The sequence below is a fragment of the Lynx rufus genome, unplaced genomic scaffold (genome assembly GCF_022079265.1).
Source record: "Lynx rufus isolate CCGP_SWC_20201006 ecotype Redwood Valley unplaced genomic scaffold, mLynRuf1.p SCAF_44, whole genome shotgun sequence".
Lineage (NCBI taxonomy): Eukaryota > Metazoa > Chordata > Mammalia > Carnivora > Felidae > Lynx > Lynx rufus.
The window spans coordinates 1635167-1655477 of record NW_025814861.1 but is presented as its reverse complement, the minus strand read 5'-3'; the positions used below and the strand labels follow the sequence as shown (position 1 = coordinate 1655477).

The 20311-nt window shown below is 59.7% G+C and overlaps 1 protein-coding gene across 1 annotated transcript; it reads right to left on the bottom strand.

Moving 5' to 3' along the window:
* Positions 1-273: 273 nt before the first annotated feature.
* FAM78A (family with sequence similarity 78 member A) lies at positions 274-13199 on the bottom strand. Its single transcript, XM_047098159.1, has 2 exons — positions 12319-13199; positions 274-1778 (listed from the first exon to the last, which is right to left on the bottom strand). Exons 1-2 carry the CDS (start codon positions 12639-12641, stop codon positions 1250-1252), a joined length of 852 nt encoding a protein of 283 aa, XP_046954115.1. The 5' UTR covers positions 12642-13199; the 3' UTR covers positions 274-1249.
* Between the last annotated feature and the right edge of the window lie 7112 nt (positions 13200-20311).

The window sequence follows — 20311 nt, the reverse complement described above, 5'->3', positions numbered from 1 at the left end:
CTTGAGAATCAGCAGCAGAGGGGTGTCTGCCGACAGCCTTCCCGGCCTCCCCAGATCCAGGACCACCCCCCCACCACCGCCCCCCGCCGGACAGCGTCTCCCCAACCTCCGACACTGGCGCCCAGAGCCTGTTTGCAGCTTCCCCCAGAGCCCCCGGGAGGGGCATCCCCTGAGAAGGAGCCAGGAGGGAAGTCACCCGCCTTTCTTACGTTAGAACTAAATCTGGCTCAAGGTGGCCGGCCCTCCAGGCGTTTGGGGCCAGTGTGGACGGAAAAGGGAAAGGCGGACCCATCTGTGGCTGGGTGCTGAGGACAGGAATGGCGAAAATCCCCTGGGCTCAACCCTCCTTCTCTCCTCCCAGATCCACCCCAGGCAAGTTAAGGCTGCCAAGAAGAGAGAGGAGGGAAGCCCAGATCCCTTCTGCACAGGTATGGGGTGGGGGGGTGGGGCACGGGGGTTTCCACCTGAGCCCGAGAGAAGGGGTGGGGGGGTCTTTAGGTGGTCTGTCTGGTTTCGTTTCTGCTGAAACGAAAGAATGAGCAGCTGGTTTTAGGTCTAAATCTGTCCCCCTGCCCCCCCCCCTCCCAAGCCACCCGGGAGGAGGGGCCAGGCACCCTCTCTCTCTGCCCTGGCCCTGCCCCCTCCCTCACCTCTAGCAGAAGGTGAACAGTCCGGTAGAAAAGAGATCCTATTTCTTTGTCGGTTTGGGGCTTTTTCCTTTAAATTCAGCTTAAGGCAGAAGAAGTTTGGCAAAGCGAGTCTACGTAAGGCCGCGTGACGGGGGGACGAGGGAGCTGCCACGGGGGTGGGGGGAGCCGCCACTCACAGATCAGCAGCAGTGCCGGTCAGGGTCATGACCGGCTCCGCCTCCTCCCGCCCCTGAACCTCGTAAAGAGGTGTTTAAAAAACAAACAAAAAAACAAAAAACAAAAAAAACGAAGAAGAAGAAGAAGAAAAACTGAAAAAGCAGTTGATTCGGGGAGGCTTGCAAGTGAATGAACTGCCAGGAGAGGAGACCCGAGGTGAAGGGGCACGTGGGGTCAGGTGTCCCGGCCGGGCCTCCCCCTCCCCGAAAGGAAGCAGGTGCCAAGAGGGCTGGGGGAGGCCATCCCGGGGCCTTTGCACAGTGAGATCCGCCCGCTCGAGAAGGTAGAGTGGTTGTATTTTGCTGAATGACCGAAGAGTCCGTGCGGGTGTGGGTAGGAGCAGCGTTATAATTCGAGTCTAGCCTAGCAGGGCGCCCTGGCCGTTACCGGTGCTTGGGCGGGATCACCACGAGTGGCTGCCCGTACTTGGGCCGCCACATGAGGACCTGAGCGTCGTTGGCATTGGGCTTGACCAGGGCGCTGGGCGGTATCGGCTCGTTCTTGCTCAGGATCTTGGGCTGGTCCTGGGCGATGGGCTCCCGCAGCCTGGCGCGCTGGCCGAGGGGCCGGTTGGGGTTCACCTCGATGCTGAGCTGCATACGCCAGTGCAGCGTCTGCAAAATGATCATGTCATTGGTCGAGGTGTTGGTGGCCACCAGCCACGTGGTGAAGCTCTGGTCCCGGTAGATGTTGGTCAGCTTGGCCACGTTGCTCTCACTGACGGGCACGGCCCATGTGACGCTGGGGTAGAAGTTGTCGTTCATGCTGATGATGAACTTGGAGTCTCTCTTGGTGGGGCCCACGATGGTGCACGTCTCCGTGGTGTTGCCGTACCAGGGGTAGTTCACCCCGTCTGAGTCACTGATGGCCTCGATCTTGCCCTCCTGGAGGTCCGGGAGCTCCCAGCTGGACCTGAGGACAGGAAGACCAGTTTACTCAGTCGGCCACCCACAAGGCTGCATCCCTGAGGCTTACCTCGCGGGGCCAGGGCGGCACCAAATGATACACAGACAGCCACCGTCACGTCTGGGCTCCCCCAGACACAGCCCCCGTCAAAGCCACATCCTGTCCTCCTGCACCATCTCAACTCGGTCATGGCAACTGTTACTGTGACAGTAACTCTCAGGCGGAAGGAGACACCAACCTGTCCTAAGTTACTCTGGGGACACGTGCCCCCGGGGGGCTGGGAGCACAGCAGCGTCTGGGGCATCAACACTCATCAACAACACTCCTGTCCATCGTGCGCCCGGCAGATAAAGAGAGTGAAGCCAGGGGCTGGATTTTTCTTCCCCAAGCAGTGGGGCCTGGGACCCAGGCGGCCAGACTTCATCCAGGGCCACTCCCACCCGAGCCCCCGTGATCCCAAAGGTCAGGACGTGCTGCACCCAGACTTCGGCACAACCGAGGAAGCCAGCGGTCCTCTCCAGAATACACTGCTCCCTGCGACGCGTTCTGGTTCATAGCCGCATGATTCGCAGTGGCCAAAAGGTGGGAGAAACCCAAGTGTCCATCGACGGGAGCGTGGATAAACAAAATGGGGTCTGTCCACACAATGGAATATTCTTCAGCCTCGAAAAAGAAGGAAACTTTGCAGTATCCTACAGCGTGGATGAACCTTGAAGACATCATGCTAAGATAAGTCAGACACAAAAGGATAAATACTGTATGATTCCACGTATAGGAGATCTCCCTCGGGTCATCAAATTCATAGAAACAAAGTAGAACAGTGGATACCAGGGGAGTGGGGGCGGAGAGTCAATGTTTAATGGGTGTAGAGTTCCAGGTGGAGAAAATGGGAACGTTCTGGAAACAGATGCACAACGACGTGGATGGACTTAATGCGACCCAACTCAAAAATGGTTCAGATGGTGAATTTCATTGGGCATAACTTATCGCTATAAAAAGACGCACCCCTCCACCAAAATGCATCGCTTCACGTCAGCGATTAGCAAACCTGGGGCCACCCTGGGAGGGATGAAGAGGCATGAGATTTTGCTAATTCTCCTGTTTATTTCATTTCTGTTTTCATTTCATTGAAAAAGTCACAAATTAGGGTAACACCTGCCTACCAGGCCATCTCCTGCCCGGGGCCCTGAGCTCATCAAACTCCCAGGGAACTGGGGCAGCAGCTCAAACGACCTCCCATTTCTGAAGTCCCCACCGGTCCCCGAAAGCCAACAGGCCACAGCAGTCACGGGCAGGCGAGGCCGGGCAGGCCACCCACACAGCAGGTCGTGAGCCTGCTGACCCGGCTCTCCTCGAAGGTGGGTATCACGGGCCGGAAAAGGAGTTTAGGGTCCCTGTCCTGGATTTCTTAGAAGCCTATGCCTTTGCCCCACCTGTGTCCAGGCGCCTAGAAAGCACCCACTCTGTGCTCTCACGGTGACCGTACTCACTTGCAAAAGGTTTTCTTTTTTTTTTTAAGGCAGAAAGTAAACTTGCAAAAGGAACTTTACTCTTCAGTGGCTGTCTTTCACTTCCTAAGAGCTGGCTTGTTTTGAGGGAGTGGGGCTCAGCACCAGAGCGGCCCCCCTCTCCCCCAGCCTCAGGTTTCCTTTCCTCCCCAGCCTCCAAATGCCCGAGCCTCGGCTCAGTCACAAGCGGGTGACGGTCCTTATGAGCCAGCAGACGGTCGTGTCTCATGTGGGATATTACTCAGAATCAGGTTCTGGGGCCTTTGTCTTCCAATCATCACAGGCCCGCATGGGCTGCCTCTGTTCCCCAGGGCCCCAGCCACCCCCCGCCGCCCTCGCCTAGTCGACGAGGTGGGAGTGAATGCAGTTAAGGGAACAACTTCTGGGGGACACACGCCAGCCCGGATCTAGCCTCAGTCCAGCTACTAGCTCTGATTAAGTTACAAGTCTCTGAGCCTCCGTTTTCTCATCAGTTAACTGAGGATAGTCCTACCCACCTTGCAAGGTTTTTGTGATGATTAGATGTATTGATATAAACATAGAAACGGCCATACGTAGAAGCTTCCAGAAACCACGTTGGGGGGCATTTAGAGGTATGCCAGCCCTGACTGATCTGAAGCCTTTGTGACCTCCGCAGTTTGGGGATCATACATGCTTGGAGAGGAATGAATTGCATGCAGTGACTGCCTCCTCCAAGATTCCCTGTTTGTTCTGGGACGACCTTGAACTTCAAAGCAGACCCTCGGTTCTTTGCTCCATGGCAGAGAGGGGCGAGGTGGGACCCCAGCCCTGCACACACCGAACCTTTGCCTTGTTGCACGGCAGAGGTCCCACAGGCGGGCTGTGGTGCACAGAGGCCACTTAAAGGTGTGAGCAAGGCTCCCAGGACTGTGCACACACACGTCGGAATCAGACTCCTCACTCTCCCTCACATGCCCTGTTCCTGTGGCAATCCCCATCCACCATCCACTCACCAAATGTTTGCAGAGCACCCGCCATCGGTGTTTGCAGAGCACCTGCCATCAGTGTGTGCAGAGCACCTGCCATCAGTGTGTGCAGAGCACCTGCCACTGGAGGACGCTGCACCCTCCGGGCACCTGGCACCATCCTGGACTCTCTCTCTCACCTCTGCACACTCCCCTTCTCCTCTGTCTTCACCCTGGCCAGGACCCCTCCCTCCTCCCGGGTCTCCCGGCCTCTACTCCTGCCTCCTACAATATTCTCCCAGAAGCGGGAGTGATCTTGTCAAAACACAAATCTGTCTGCACTGTCCCTCAAAGCCAACGCATCTGAAGCCCAGGACCCCTCATGCGCACACACGCACACTCTCCCCAGGCTCCAGACCCACCAGCCGCTCTCAGTTCCTCTAATGGGCCGTGCCCCTCCTGTCCCCCCCTGTCTCGAGGCCTTCTGCCAGGACCAGTGTCCCTCCTCCTCCTGTGCGGGTCACTGCTCCTCATGGCTCAGCTCCGGAGCCCCCCAGAGAAGCCCACCCTGACCCAACCCAGGTGGCCCCATATCCGCTGCCATTCAGTCCTTGCCCTGCTGCTTCCTGGAGCATGCACAGGGGTGATCCGATGACCATGCGATCGCTTGGTGATGATCTCTAGAGGGCAGGGGCCAGGCCTCCAGGATGTAGGCAAATAAGTGTTGGTGGCCTGGATCGGTGACTGTGGGCGGCCTGCCCGGCCTCGCCTTCAGGGCCTGGGCCCCAAAAGCGGGTCTCCTTAAGGAGTTTAGAGTGCCCAAAGCCACCCCGTTCATGCATTGTCTCACCTGGAGTAGCTGTCCCTAGCACCCGCTGTCCTTGCAGTGACGCCGGTGACAATGGTCATGTTCCCTAAGCACAGAGGACGTGTCAGGTACCCTATGTACGTACGTCCCCCCAGTGCTTCTCCTCAACCACCCTGGGGACACGTCAGAGGGGCACGTTTTATACAAGAGGCTTGGAGACGGTACAGGCCTATCTCAAGGTCACACAACCACAAAGCCGCCAGGCCAGGACCCGCAACCTGAGGGAGCTCTTAGCCAGTGGTTTCAAAAGACCCTCACTCAACCATGCACACACACACACACACATGTGCACACACACACAGAGGCCCTTACCCACAGGCCTCCAACACAGGCCTCGCCCAACACTCACACACACACACACGCACATACACACACGAGCTCGAGCATCACAGCTGGCCGAGAGTGTGGGTCTGAAGGGGTTAGAAAGGCCTTCCCCGGAGACCGAGGAGGGTAGAGGCGATGCTGAGGGCCACCCCTGGGGGCCGGGGAGCATCATGGGGGCAAAAGCTTCTGGGTGGAGGTGAAGGAAACCAGGGATGCCCAGCGCGGTGCCTCGGAGGGAAGGTGAGGCTGGCCCTTTCATTGACCTTGGACGACAGGAGCACACCTCTCCCAGCCGCCCAGAAGAGCCTGAAGGGCGCTCCCCCCAAAACAGACGGCCCCTCACACCCCCCGGGGTTCCCCCGCCTCTCCCGGGGCTCTGACCGCGTTTTGAGTTCTGGACCCCAGAGCCAGACTGGACCTCAGACAGGGGTCTCAGAGAAGAGTTTCCAAACTTCCCATCTCTGTTCATTTTGGTCCCATCTACGTTCTATATACTTCCTGTACTATTATTCACTTCATTGTTTTCCTTAAAATCATTTTTTTTAAAAAACTGCATTTAGTTTTTCCTAAGAAACACACGGAAATAACATGTTGAGTATCCTAGATACATTTTTCCCCCAAATATACATTCAAATAAATACGTTGCTTTAAATTACAGTTGTATCGGGGCGCCTGGGTGGCTCTGTTGGTTAAGTGCCGACCTCAGCTCAGGTCACGATCTCATGGTTTGTGGGTTCAAGCCCCACATCGGGCTCTCTGCTGACGGCTCGGAGCCCGGAGCCTGCTTGCGATTCGTGTCTCCCTCTCTCTCTGCCCCTCCCCTGCTCGCACTGTCTCTCTCTCTCTCTCTCAAAAATAAAATAAACATTAAATTACAGTTGTACTTAGGCTTAAATGAGTTCACTTCAATATTATTTCACATCCCACAACTGATGCCCATTAGATGCTCTGAGAAACTCATTTACAGACAAGGAGTTGAGGCTTGAGGGCAAGAGGGCTGCTTGGACCGAGGCTTTTCTGCCCACACTGGTCCCGCTGGCACTTAGGGCTTATCTCGCCCAGTCCCCAGTTTTACAGATCTCATGGTCTTGTACAATTTGCAAAACGTTCAAATTCTGCAAAAGTTTGCAACCGGAAGCCCAGTTTCCTGATTTCTGCCCCGTGTGCCCGCCTGCCAGGCCAGCCCCTTCCCACCAGGCACCTGCTCTCCGAGGGAGGGTCTGGGGGTGTCCCCCCCACCGCCTGCTCCCAGGGCTCTCCCAAAAACCAAGCCCCACTCCTTTTGCAGCCCACCCCCCCCCCTTCATCCAGGCCCCAGCACCATATCCCCTGGAAAGGACCAACGGTGCCTAATCTTAATTTTTAGTTGTAAAAGCTGTGTTTTTCTTTTAAAAAAAAAATCGCTATAGAGAAGTATATGAAGTGAGAAAGGAAAGCCACGTCTTCCACGCCCGCCCCCACCTCACTGAGGTTACTCACCACATCACGCTTTGGTAAACATCCTTCTAGACCTTTCTCTGCATAGACCCACGGTACGTGTTCCCATTCACAGTGTTTTCTTTTAAACAAAAATGGGTTCCTACGCTACATGCTTTACAACTTTTAAAGAAACGTTTTATTTTGGAGAGGCAGAGTGAGAGCGAGCGAGCGAGGGCACAAGGAGGGGAGGGGCAGAGAGAGGGAGACAGAGGATCCCAAGCAGACTCCACGCTGTCAGCCCAGAGCCCAGCGTGAGGCTCAAACTCGCGAACTGTGAGATCACGACCTGAGCCAAAGTCGGATGCTTACCCGACCGAGCCACCCAGGCGTCCCCTTATATTAAAAAAAAAAATTTTTTTTTTTGCAAGTGCTGGAGTTTTCATCCTCATATATACATCCTTCTGGCCTGGGTCTTCCATTCACACGTTAGGCAATTTGTTGTCCAGATGTTTTTTGTACGCCTACCCTATGCCAGGCCCCGGGCCAGGTGCTCAAAGTCCCTGTAAGACAAACTCTACAGGTAGAACAGCACTGAAGGTTTGCAGTTGTAACAGAGCCAGCCAAACCCACCTTCTAGACGCTGCCTGAACTGTATGTACCCCCTCAAACAGCCCGTGAGGCGGTCCATTTCCCCCCAACCCCAACACCGAATCAGCTGCGTTTCTACCCGGAGCCGATCAGCAAAGAGCAGAAGATCTCAGGATTTAATTTGTTATTTCCCTGATTGCCACGGCTGTCGGGTGCCTCCTCGCACGTCTCCGGGCGCAGCCAGCTTTTGTTTTCGGCACTCGGAAGGTGAGGGTTGGAGCCATCGCTTGGCTGGGGCCGGTCCGTGGGGAGCTCTCTTTGGGCTGGGCAGTCCCCCTCACTTCCTCCCGCCCCAAAGCCTGGAAACAAGGACTTCCCTCTCCCACCCACGCCACCCTCGCCTCCGCCAGGGCCCAGCAGATGGGGGGAGGCAGCCTTCCGGTCCCAGAGAGGAAGCTTCGTCCTCGATTGTTCTGTGTGGGCCCGCGGCTGCAGGAAGGGGCCACGTGGTCACCCGCTGGAGCAGAGCAAGGCTCCTTGGGCAAGTGGCCTCAGGTCTCAGAGGCTGTGTCCTCGTCATGAAAGGAGGGCCCCATGACGTCCTTGGGACACAGGAAGGGGAGCCCGGGCAGCTCTGTTCATCACCCAGCTCCGGCGTCCTGCCACCGGCCTGTGGCCTCAGTCCCTGCGCCCCCGCCTGGCCCCTTCCCACCAGCCTCCTTGTGGTCCCGAAGCAGGTGTCCCCCCGTGTGCTGGCTGGAAGGACCTTGCAGATCTCCTCGCTCAAGGCTCTCACGCCGTAGGCGGGTCTGCGACACCCAACCCCGGAAGAGAGAGCGGCTCTACATACAGCAGTCTTCCCGCTGACTCCGCCAGGCATCCCAGATCTAATAATCAACTACTAGCAGCTATCACACCGACATCTGTCGTGGATCGAGTGCATCGTGTGTGCCGGGCACTGTGCTGAGCTCTTATCGTGCACTATCTCATTTAACCCCTCACAGCAACCCAAGGAGGGAAGGGACCATTCTCCCCATCTCACAGATGGGAACAGAGAGGCCCGGAAAGGCTAAGAGACTGGTCTCAAGGTCACAGCACCGCGGGAGGGCGGAGCTAGGATCTGCACCCGGCTGGACCAGGGGGACAAGGGTGAGGGGAGGTGGCACTGTCCCCCCTGAGAGACCCTGTCTCTTGAGCTATTCCCCCCCACTTCACCCCCAAGTCTGCCCTTTGGCCTTGGCCGTGGGCCGGCCGCCCTGAGGGCTTCAGAGAAGGGCAAACGAGGGACGACATGAAGCGTCTCCCGCACGGGCTAGAAACTGTGACTTGTCACTTAGAAGGCTGTGCCAGCTGACAGGTGGTGGCTGAGGAATTGCGGAGGATGGGGTTGTGAAGACAGGTGTCTCCAACAGTTTGGGGTGGGGGAGGTGGCTTTTAAAGCAGTGTGGGCTGGCCCGAAAACCATATAGAATCCCGTGAAGCTGGCACGGAGAAACTCAGCGCTCCATGGCTCTCCTCTGGAGTCGGGGAATCACCGAGGTGGCTTGTGTGACAGTTCCACTGCATATATTTCCAGCCCGGGATGTCATTCTGTAAAGTTCTCCTGGATTAGGGATTAATTTTAAGCAGGGATAACGTCAAAGGGTATTACGGGTTCCGGTTAAGGATTTGGAATTAATATTTTGAATACAAGCCCGTTCGTAGAGAACGGGAGCCCTGACCTTAACCTTTGCCACCTGGCTTCCCTCTCCCCTGGCCACTGAGGTCCCGGGCGTGGGTTTCATTCTAATGATCTCGATCCTCTGGGTCTAATCTGGCGGTTCTCATTCGAGGGTGGCTCTGCACCCTTCCCGGAGACATCGGGCAGGGTCTGGAGATCACAGCGGGGGCGCTGGGTGCTCCTGGCATTGAGATCGTGCCCCGCGATCGCGAGTTCGAGCCCCGCGTCAGGCTCTGTGCTGACCGCTCGGGGCCTGGAGCCCGTTTCGGATCCTCTGTCTCCCTCTCTCTCTGCCCCTCCCCCTGATCGTGCTCTGACTCTCTCTTTCTCTCTCTCTCTCTCTAAATTGAATAAACGTTAAATATATATATATAAAAAAAAACAGGAAAGAGCGTAGTTTGGGGTTGGGAAGATGGCACCTAAATGTTTCCAATGCTCAAGAAGGAGCAGACATCAGGCTTTCTCTAAACAAGCCCTTCTCATCTGCAGAGGCCGCCGGTCGAATACAGAGCTCTGCCCAGGATCGGAGGAGCCGTGCTCTCTGCTAATTCCACTTTTTAGCACGATTTGGCCAATCAGTGGTAAGTGGAGCTTTTTCCAACTCAGCGTCTCAGCCACACGGTGGTCACCTAGCACTGTCCTCTCCCTGGCCCCGCAGAGCCACCTGCGGGCAGTTCTCTCCTTATCCGCCCTGGCGGCTGTCACCCGGCACACGAGGTGGCTGGCGGGGGGATGACTCCACACGGCCCCTGTCCAGAGAGCCTCAGGTTCTGCCCTCTCTGTGGAGCTGGTCCTGCCCCAGCCGGGAGTGCGGAGGCAGGAAGAGCGGGTGCAGGGGGACCCGAGAGGGGGCGGGGTGGGGGGCAGGGCAGGGCAGAGGAGGAAACAAAAGGAAGCAAATGGAAAGCACACAAAACGGCCTTCAACCTCGGAGAGCTCAAATCATTCGTGACTTGCGCTATTTTAACATTTTTAAAAGTCAGGAAGTGGGTGCTTTGTGAACGAGAGAGACCTGGGCTCAGGAGAAACTTCACTCCCAGGAGAAGTTTGATCTGCCCGGATTCAGCCACGATTCTCAACTTTTTACGGACACCGTGGCTCACCCCCACCCACCCCCCAGGAGAGAAGAACGCTCACATAATAACCACGTTAAAGACCACCGAGGGCTTAGTGCCGTGCCGACTGCTTGACAAACGTCATCTCTCGTAATTCTCGCAGTAAAAGCTACAGGGCAAGGACTACGACTGGCCCTACTTGCAGACGGGGAAACCGAGGGTCAGAGTGGCTGAGGTCACACACCCTGGAAAGTGGCAGAGCCTGGACGCCCGCCCAGGTCTGCCTGACTGCAGTCTAGGTGCGCACTGGGTTCCTCTAACCAGGAACCAAGGACTGGCACAGAAAGGGAAAGTCATCTCGGGTCTCCGGCCTCAGGCCTGCCTCCAGCAACAGTGCCTGAAAGTGCTCAGAGCGGAGGCTTTAAGCCCCTGTGCGCAGATGGGGAACTGGAGGCCCCGGCCGGGCCTGTTCCTCCTCGCTGCCCGCCACGCCGCCTCGGCACTCGGCCCCTTTGGTTCTCCCCCAACTTCCTCCCGGCGCTCGGATCTTTCCAATCTTTCCATGGTCAGCAAAACCCTCTGCCTTCCCTACCCCTTCTCGGGAAGAACGTAGCCTGTGCCTCAAACCCCCAGAAAACCCTCTGCGCCTGTGTCTTGTCACTCGTCCCGGATCCTTTGCAGGGTCCAAAAAAGGTTTCTGGCTGAAGGCTTCCTAGGATCTAGTCCACACCGAATAACTCAGAATCATGTTTCCCTTCTTGCAATGGAAAGTCAGCACCCCCCCTCACACATACATACACACACACACACACACCGAGTTAAAAGCCACTTTGGAGAATGAAAGGGCCTTGGGTAGAGACATCGGGTTGATGGAGGGACATGCCCCGCGTGGGCCCCTGTGGGGTGATCCTGTTTACGCCCTCATTTTACGCTTTACCGCGTTTCTCGTCTGCCTTACAACTTCAGAGTCATTAAGGAAACGCAATGAGATTTAGCGTCCTGCCGCCTTCCATCCCCTCCCCGCCCCCTCTAACTTCGGAGGGGCCCAGGATGTCCTGAGACCCGGGAAAAGGCCCAAGTCCTGGGGGTGCTCCCCTGCTCCGCTCCTCCCTTGAAGAACCGGGAAGAAGCAGCGTGCACCTGGAGAGGCTGGCCGTGGGAGAGTGTCCCCCGCCAGTCCCGGGCACAGTTGGGAAGCTGTCCCTGGGGCCCGCCTCGCTCTCTCAGAGGGACCTCGTGCTCGGAAACAGCTATTTTCACCTCCCTGTCTTCAGGCGGCCCTGGAAGCTAAGTGGCTTTCCTTCCTGGCCACCTCTTCTCTTTCCACACTGGGACGACCACCCCCAGGAACCCCAGCGCATGCCAGGAAAGAAGGCGCCGGCTCCCCGTGTCCTGCACCCAGACGTGCATTGTCCTGGGAACGTTCTGGACCCCGGGCTGGAGGGAAGAGGCCAGTGGGCTCCTCTCAGCTGTGAGGGCCCCTCTGGAGCCTTCTGGACACTGACACAGGATGTCTACATCAAGCTGCCTTCTGCCTCGGGGAGAGAAAAACGCTATACCCTGAACCGAGAAGGCTCGGTTTCTAAAACGAGCCACCCTCTCAAACAAAACACCGGAACAGCAAAGCGTTTCCCTCCCCCCCCCCCACCTCCCCGTCCTGATATGCATGTGAAAACACTGCAGAGACAAGTTCGAGCCGGCACCTGTGCAAGTAACTATGGAGGGCTCCACTGTCTTCTCCTTAACTTCCGCCACATGGACCTCTCCGGGAGGCCTGAGCCCCGGGGTGGGGTGGGGGGCAGCGAGAGGGGGGTGCCAAGCCTCAGCCTCTCTAGCAGCCCCAGGACAGCACGCTTGTTTTGCCAAAGAGACACCTGGTGGAACGTGCCTCTGCTTTCTCAGCATCTCGCAGGGAAGGACGCAGGAACCCCAGGGGCCGGTGACAGCAGGAAGAGAGGTCCCAGAGCCGTGACCCCGATCCGAATCACCAGGCAAACCCTGGAGATCACCTGGCCAAGGAGGACACAGGGACGGCTTCCACCGCTGCCTGAAGCTTCCCTCCCACCCCAGGCCTCCAAGCTCCCCACCCCGAGCAGCACCCCCCCGCCCCCGACAGCCTGTGTCCGAGCAGTACTCACATGCCCTGTTCCCCATACTGGTTGTAGAACTCCATGTGGCTGCACGCCTGAATCCAGCCAACGACCCAGGTCTCTTTCTTGGGGATGGGTGGCATGACCACCTGGGCCGAGGCCCGGAAGTGGGGTGTCCTGTAGCGGAGCACCACGCTGGAGGACTCATCGATGCTGGTGGGGATGGGGTCAATAGAGGCTTTCACGTCAATCACGGTGATGCCTTCCCGGAAGACTCTGGCTTTGCCCCCGATGCTCTGAATACAGCCCATGGCACAAAGCAGCGCTCTGATCTCCAGGGAAGGCCAGCAGTCCCAGAGAAAACTGGGCATTGAAAGGACGGAGGTTGCGGGACCCAGTGCAGACAGGACTGCTCTCCGATCTCAAATCTCAAGACCCATATCCATAGGATAGAAAACTTCACTGAGCAGAGGGGGTCTGCATATCACTATCTCGGGCCTGCTTAGAAATAAGGATTTTGCTGCATTTCAAGAGCCCTGGGTCCTCTCCTCTTCTGCTAGCAGTGGACAAAAATCACCGATATTCTTTGGGTTAAGAAAAAGGAAAGTTTGGAGGTTAATGGGTAATCATGGTGCTCAGACAGCCAGCCCTTCCGTGCCTCACACGCGGGGAACGCAGCTCGGAGACGCTCCCTGAAGTCTTCGGGCGGCGAAGGCGAACGCCGGCAGACACATAAATAAGGAAGGCTCCGTCCCCTGCGCCGCGCCGCCACCGTCGCTGCAGAAGTCCTACTTCCTGCCCTCTGCCTTCCGCACGCGCTCGCTCGGGGCACACGCACCGGCCGCTCGCCCAACGGGGCCCAATCAATGGAAGAGCAGTTTCTGTTCGAGCGCGGAGGCCCCGGCGCCCTCGGGGGCGAGCGCCGACCCGCGGCTTCCAGGAGGCGAGCGCCGGGCACCGGCCGCCCGCGGGGTCCCCGAGGAGCGCGGCGCGGCGCGGGTCCCCGTCGGCGCCCACTCGCGGGCGCGGGCCGACGCCCCCACGCGGGCGCCCCGCGTCCCCCCGCCGCTGTCGCTGTCGCCGCCCGCCGCCGTGCGGGGCTCCGGGGCTGCGCTGGGGCCGCCGCCCGGCTCGCCGCGACCGCCGAGGACCTGGTCGGGGGGGTGGAAGGGACAGGGCGTCAAGGCCCGCCTCAAAGTTGAGCCGAACTTTGCTGCGGGGAACGCGCGAGGCGGCGACGCGTGTGCGCGGGCTGCAGAGCTGACGGCGCAGCTCTGGGCGGTCTCCCCGGAGGCGGCGGCCCCCCCCCACCTCCGCCCGCCCCGTCAGTGGCGGCTGCACGACCGCGCGCACCAGCGAATAATCGCCGCCCGTGACATCTCCGCTGACACCTCCCGGCCTGGGAGTGGCGTGGGGGGGGGGGGGGGGAGAGGGCGACCGGCTACACTGCAGTGGGCCGCGTGGACTTGCCCGCCCTGGCACTGCCCCCACCGCCTCGCCGCCGGCGCCCCTTCCCCGCCGGGTCCCTCCGGCCCCCTGGGGGCGCAGTGCCACCCCGCAGGCCGGTCCGATCGGGCGTGCGCCCCTTCCCGGGCCGGGATCCTCCGACTCCGGAGGGTGCAGTGCCCCAGCCCCGCCGCGTCGGGCGCCTCTGTCCCCCACCTCGCCAGCCCCAAGCGGCCCCGGGTCCCCGCGCGTCGGGCGCGCTCACCGCCGCCGGGCAACTTTGGCGCGCACGCCCCCACCCGGGCGGCGCCACCGACTCACCTGCCCCTCGGGCCGCTCCGCGTGCCCCGGCCGCCGCCCTCCGGACGCCCCTGACCCCGCCGCGGGCACGTCCTCGGGGCGTCCCCCCCCCCCCTTCCCCCGGGCAGTGTCCTTTGGCTCTACTGGGGTCTGGGGCGACCGTGGGCGCCCCCGGCCCCCACCTCCTCCTAGCTCGGGGCTGCCAGTGGGTGGCCGGGGGCGGAGGGCTGAGGCTCGGGGCTCTCTCGCCCCCACCCCGCGCGCCCGCTTTATTTTATGATCATTGTGAGCGTGCTGTCGCCGCTCAGCCCCGCCGCCGCGCCGCAGCCGCCTGGCGCGCCCCGCGCTGCCTCGCTCTGCTGCAGCATCGGAAAGGCAACCAGGTCAAACTTTGCAGAAACTCAGCCCCTGCGCCGGCCTGGCCCCGCGTCCGCCCGCAGCCGCCGGCCGGAGCGCAGCGCACGCAGGGACCGCCGCCCGCTCGCCGGCCCCGCGGGGATGCAGGTCCGCAGGCGGCGGCGGCGGCGGCGGGCGGGCGCCGCCTCCTCCTCGCCGCCCGCCCAGCTCTCCACCCTCGCTCCCCGCACACAGCCCGCCCTCCCCCTGCTAATCCTCTCCCCGTCTCCCCCCTCTCTCCCCCTCTGCAGCTTGTGGGGAGCTGAGCCTCTCCTTGCATAAACGACATTTCCTTTTTGGCCAGCCCCGGGAATTCTGGGTAGTGTAGTTCGGGTTCTGTCTCTGGTCCAGGGGGGGCTCCTCTGCCCTTTGAACTGGGCAGCCTGTCTGGGGAGAAGGGTTGCACCGTCCTGGTGTTCCTGGCCAAGGTGGGGCCGTGACGGAGTGGAAACAGGACAGGGGTCCCGGGAGGCTCCAGGGCTGGGAAGCTCGGGGTGGGGGAGAGAAGTTTGGGGAAAGGGTGCCTGGGACTGAGCCTCTTGGCACGCTGACAGGTGGTCAGGCCTGTTGAGCCCCAGCTGTGGTAAGTGCTGGACAAGCTTCATCATTTCATCCGCCATCAGGAGGTCTCTTACGCATTCCTCACAGAGCTGGAATCCAAAGCTGGGAGACCCCAGAGACTTGCCCTAGGGCCCTGGCAGGTGGCCCAGCCGATCCTGGGACCCCAGAAGTCTGAGTGCAGAGGTTCGAAGAGGGTTTGACCCTGGACGGCGGTAGGATAACTGTGAACCTCTCTAAGCTGCCTCAAGCCAACCGCCCCACCCCCACCTTGCAGTTTACCGCCTCCCCCCCCCCCCAGGGAAAGGCCAGGTGGTTTGTGACATCAGAAAACCTGGCAGCCACATTAGAGCCATGCTCTGCCCCCGCCCCACCCCCGTGACTCTGACTTCCAAAGGTACCCACAGCCGGCTGGGGGACAGATCATCCTGACCCCTTCAAGCCTGACCGTCTTGCGTGCCAGTGAGGGCAGGGGCTGGAGAGGGAGAGTTCTGGCCGCTCTGAGGTCTCTCCTTTGAGGGATGAGCAGCCAGTTTAAGTGATCTGTCTCATGCCAGCACCAGCTCGGGCCACAGGTACCTTATTTCTAGTCCTGCTGACTGAGACCAAGGCGGGGTGGCCTCGTGACCTGCTTTCTGCCACACAGTAGAACCCCAGACAGCAGAGGTCTCCTAAGGACCCCGTGCAAGTGTCCGTTTCCAGGCAGAAGACTTCCCTGAGCTCATAACCATGGTGGCCCCTCTCTCTGCTGTAAAGTCAGGGCACACCCCCCACCCCCGCAAACATTCTGCCCTCCTGGGACTCACTACAGCCTTCCACACCCCCTTTGCCGGCAGATGATTATTAGGATATTCAGTTTGTGTGTAAGTAAGATGTTAGCATTGGGGGACGTTACAGACATCGCCCCCAGCGCCTAGAACAGAGCAGCCTGCACCGGCCAGGGTGCTCTCTGAAGTCCCAGATGCCACCCTGGTGACCAGGACAGGGGTGCTCCATGAACACGTGCTGAGCCGCGCATTTTCCTCATTTGTCGTGGAAAGGACAGAGACCAGAGACGTAACCTGCTCACTAAGCAGCCAAAGCCCTGGATAGGAAGCTGCCTGAGTGAACACCGAGCCCGGGAAGTAGACTATACAGACAGAGACCCGGGGGTCGGGGCACAGTAGCTTTCCAGAGTCTGGATCTCCAGATCCCCAGATCTGGCCAAGTCCAAAGCCCGCTCAGTTCCTCCTCCTGGGATGCTGTCCTTGCTGGCTGGGGCCAGTGCCTCTGAATGGAAGGGAACCAACCCCTAGAAAGCCCTGTCTCGAGCGAATCCCACCGGAAGAGGTGCTCAGGTGCCCATGGGGTGAGGGTTCTTGCAAAATAGAAGCCCCCTCCTCCCTTAACCTCTCAGCCCCATAGATGCCTCCCCTTTCACATCACCCCTCCCCCATGCAGTGCTTTGTCCTGGGTTAGGTGAGGGCCCCTTTGGTGGGAAGAGGGCTAAGGCAATGTCCGTAGGCCTGTTGGTCAGGCCCTGAGCTGAGGAGTGCTCCCCCCCAAGGCCAGCCCTAACAGACAGAGGGGTCTTCCCGGGCTGGGCTCATGTCCCCATCCCATCCCAGCTCCCGATGAACACTTCAAGGCTCCCTAGCTGCTGCCCCAGCTGCCAGGCCCCTTTGGCCCTTCTGCCTCCCGACTCAGTCTTCCTCCCGCTCAGCATTTTCTGGAGCTTTGTGGGTGCTGCACACAGACCCACAGCTGCCTCGGCACATGTGGAAGGCCCAGGATGCATCCACACGTGTGTGAGGCGCTGGCGTCTGCAGAAGAGAGGAAGGGGACATCTGGGTGTAACATGCCCAACGCCACGGGCACACTCACATCACCTCCACCGCCGGCCTCATCCCCTCCCCCAGACCTCAGTCTCCCTAGACTCCTCGCTAAAGTCACCATTGAAGGGGGAGGAGGAGGGACTGGAGGGCCCAATCTCGGCCCGGAGATGGTGAACTCTCCAACGTGGCCACTTTGGGGACTCAGGGCATGGTCAGCGGGAGGACGAGGTCCCTCAGTTCTGGGCACGTTGGCCCAGAGAGGCCACGGAAAACCAGTCATGCAACTAATCTACGTGCCCCTGCCCAGCTGGGCTTTAACGTGCAGCCCAAACGAGCCGAGAGTCCTCCGAGGTCTGCAGAGACAGCTGGATGCAGTTTCTCCCCACCGAGCATCACCCATCACCGTCAACCATCATACATGGCTCCCCACAACCGCCCCACCAGCTGGCCTGTGTCACCACGGCATCCCGCAGATGAGGCCCTGAGACCTGGCGAAGAGGGTGGTGTGGACTGAACGCAGCAGCCTGGCTCTAAACCCCGGAGGCTGGTGATTCAGTGTAGCAGGTGCTCTCGCTGGTGTCCCTGCAGGGGTAGGGGCCTCGCTGTCGTGGCCATCGGAGACCCTCTCAAGGCTCCTCCTCCCTCATTGGCCAACATGCATCTCAAGGCCAAAGCCAGTCCTTCAAGAGCTCTCGGCCTCCAAGGGTGTGGTCATCATGGGACTAGAAAGGCATTTCTCAGGAAGGAAAAGCCCTTGTTCTGCAGATGGAAATGTTAATGCTGGAATTCTGTTGCCCTGGGAAACAGGGTTCTCTCCTTAACCGTTTGGGACCAGACTGGAAGGCAGTGGTAAGGCTTGGAATGTCCACCTGGGAGAACAGCGGGCAGGGCTGGACGGCCAGGCAGACGGCTGGAGGTGAGGCACCGGGGGACAAGGAGGTGAATCCAACTGGAGGGCCCACCTGACCTCCTCACTGTGTACCCAACCTGGGCCGGGAGCGGGCGCAGGCCTGGCAGAGATGGGATCTCAGACCGGGCTGGTCCATGGCCTCCGCTATGGAACACAGTCCCGGTGAGGTCATCCAGAGAGGGCCCCCGGTTTGGAACCTAGGTCACTCTCCCCGGAGAGGCGGCGACATGGCGCCGGAGATGTCTGCGAGGCAGTGTGTAAGACCAACTGCTTAGAGTGGCTGCATGTCGGGAGGTGCGGGCCTTTCCGGCCAGAGGTTCAGAACCACATTTCTTCCAGAGCGCGTTCGGGTTAGGGCTTCTCAGCTGGCCCTCCCGCCATCCGCAAGTGCCTCCCTTCCCCGGTGTTGACTGGACACCTGCCCTGGGCTGGACGCTCAGAGGACACTGAGGGCATGGGCAGGGCCGGGACAGCCAGCAGGTGTGGTCCCCACACCACTTAGGTCCCATGGGCTCGAGAGAGGTCAGTGTTAATCCAGGAATGATGAATGGAGGTATGAGTTAACATGAATAATAGAGAAGTACAAATTCATACTTGAAATGGTCACAAGTATTGCTTGCTATAAATCAGGACCTATGGAGTAAGTTGTTTTGATTTGTGTGTGTGTGTCCAGTGTTGGGCTGGGGGAAAGGAGGGGGAAGGAAGCGCTCTCAGGGGGGCGGGGGGTGCGAGGGGGCGCGCAGTAAGCACAGTAGAGGAGGTTAGAGGGTGTGATTGAGCGTACATGTGCGTGTGCGGGTGAGCGTGGCAGTGTGGGTTTGTGCGTCTCCGTGTGGGAGGGTAGAGTGACGGTCGCGGGGGGAGGGGGGTATGCGTAGGAGTGTGTGTGTCCGGGTTACTGTACGCGCCCATGAGTGTGAGGGTGTGTGTGTGGGGGGGGGGGGGGGGTGTCCGTGCGTGTGAAGTGTGTCGTGTTGCGACGAGCGTAAGTGGTGTGGGTGCAGAGGAGCCCGTGCGTCTTTACCGTGGACGACAGTGCGTGTGCCTCGTGTGAGGGTGTATCTGTAGGAGCGTGTGCGTGCGCCCCGCGCCCCACAGTCCGCGTTGGCCGGAGGCGGCGTCAGCGGGCTGGGTGCGGCCCCGCTCGGTGCGGCACTGGGAGTTCTCCAAGGTGCTAAAATAAACCCCGCGAAGGATCAGGTTTCCCGACCGAAATAACCCAGGAGCGGCCTTCGAAATGCGAACTGCGATAGAGATCCGGGAGGGAGCGCCCGGGGGCGGGCGGGCGGCGGTGAAAAATGCTCCCCTCCCCTCCCCTCCCCGCAGGGGCCCCGCCGCCGCCGCCGCCGCCCCTCCCTCTTCTCCCCTCCAGCTGCGCGCGCCCCTCCCCAGGACGCCGCCCTCCGGGGAGCAGAGCTTCTCCCCCACCCCGCCCAGCCCCCTTCCCCCTCCCTTCTGGGGTCATCGCCCCAAATAACCGGCCTCCTTTGGCCATCCGTCTTTGTAGGAGTTAGTAAGTTTGTAGGAGACTTGGCGCCCGGGTTCCAGAACCAAATAGTCGTTCATTTGATGAATATTTATTGACTGCCTTCTATAGGCCGGGCAGTGCCCCTGGGCCCGTAAGTGAACAAACAGACGGCTGTCCCTGCCCCCCCTCCCTCGCCGGGGCAGACCCTGTGTTAGGAGGACACTAGCCATAGACACGCACAGAATGAGGGTGACGGCACGTTAGAAAGGACAGTGACCAAGAGGAAAGGAAGAGAGCAGAGGAGGGGGCGGGGTATTGGGGTGATGTTTGAGTCCTGGGGTACCGTGCTGGCTCACTGGACGACCGGCAAAGAATCCCTTTGCCTCTGAGCTTTGATGTTCCCATTTGTGTGATGGAGACTAAAAGCTTGACTGTGAAGTTGGCCGGAGGGTTAAGGGACCCACACTTAGCTCCAAGTAGGCAAGAGCAACCGTTAAGTACAAGCTAACGACAAATGCACTTGGCGGTAGTAAGTAATAGCAGAGTGGTGCTAAATCGTAGCAGAGATCCATCTTAAGGCTTCAGAGACAACAAATAACCCGTGTCTGCCATGTGCAAACTGCTCTAGGCCCCACAAAGCTGCCAGAAAACCTCTCCTGCTCTCAAAGGAGAGAGAGGCAGTGTATCCAGCTGGTTAGAGGCAAGGACTTGAGGCTGAGACCCAAGTCTGAATCCCGGTTTCCCCTGACGAGCTGTGGGCCCTAGCAAGTCGCAGCACCCTCCACCCGGCCCTTCCTTCAGCAGCTGACAGGGCTGGGACAGGAAGGCTGTGTGGACCATGGGCCAGGGAGGGCAATGGCTCAGGGGAGGCCAGGTAGTCTGCGGGCATGGGGCCACCCCAGAGTCACCTTCGCGCTTCCCTCGGGTCCTTGCACGAGGCCTGGTGCGTAGCGGGCCTCAAGCAGTGTTCCAGGAGTGAACGAGTGAATGAGTGAGGGCCAAGCAGTCGGGAAATAGAGAAGCGGTGAAGCCTATGGCCAGAAAGACAGCCTGCAGGCTCAGAGTTGCAGGGACCAGCCAGCCCCCGTTCCAACTCTGGCCTCGACCCGCTGTGCGGCCTCACAGGTGATGTCACCACCCCAGGCTACT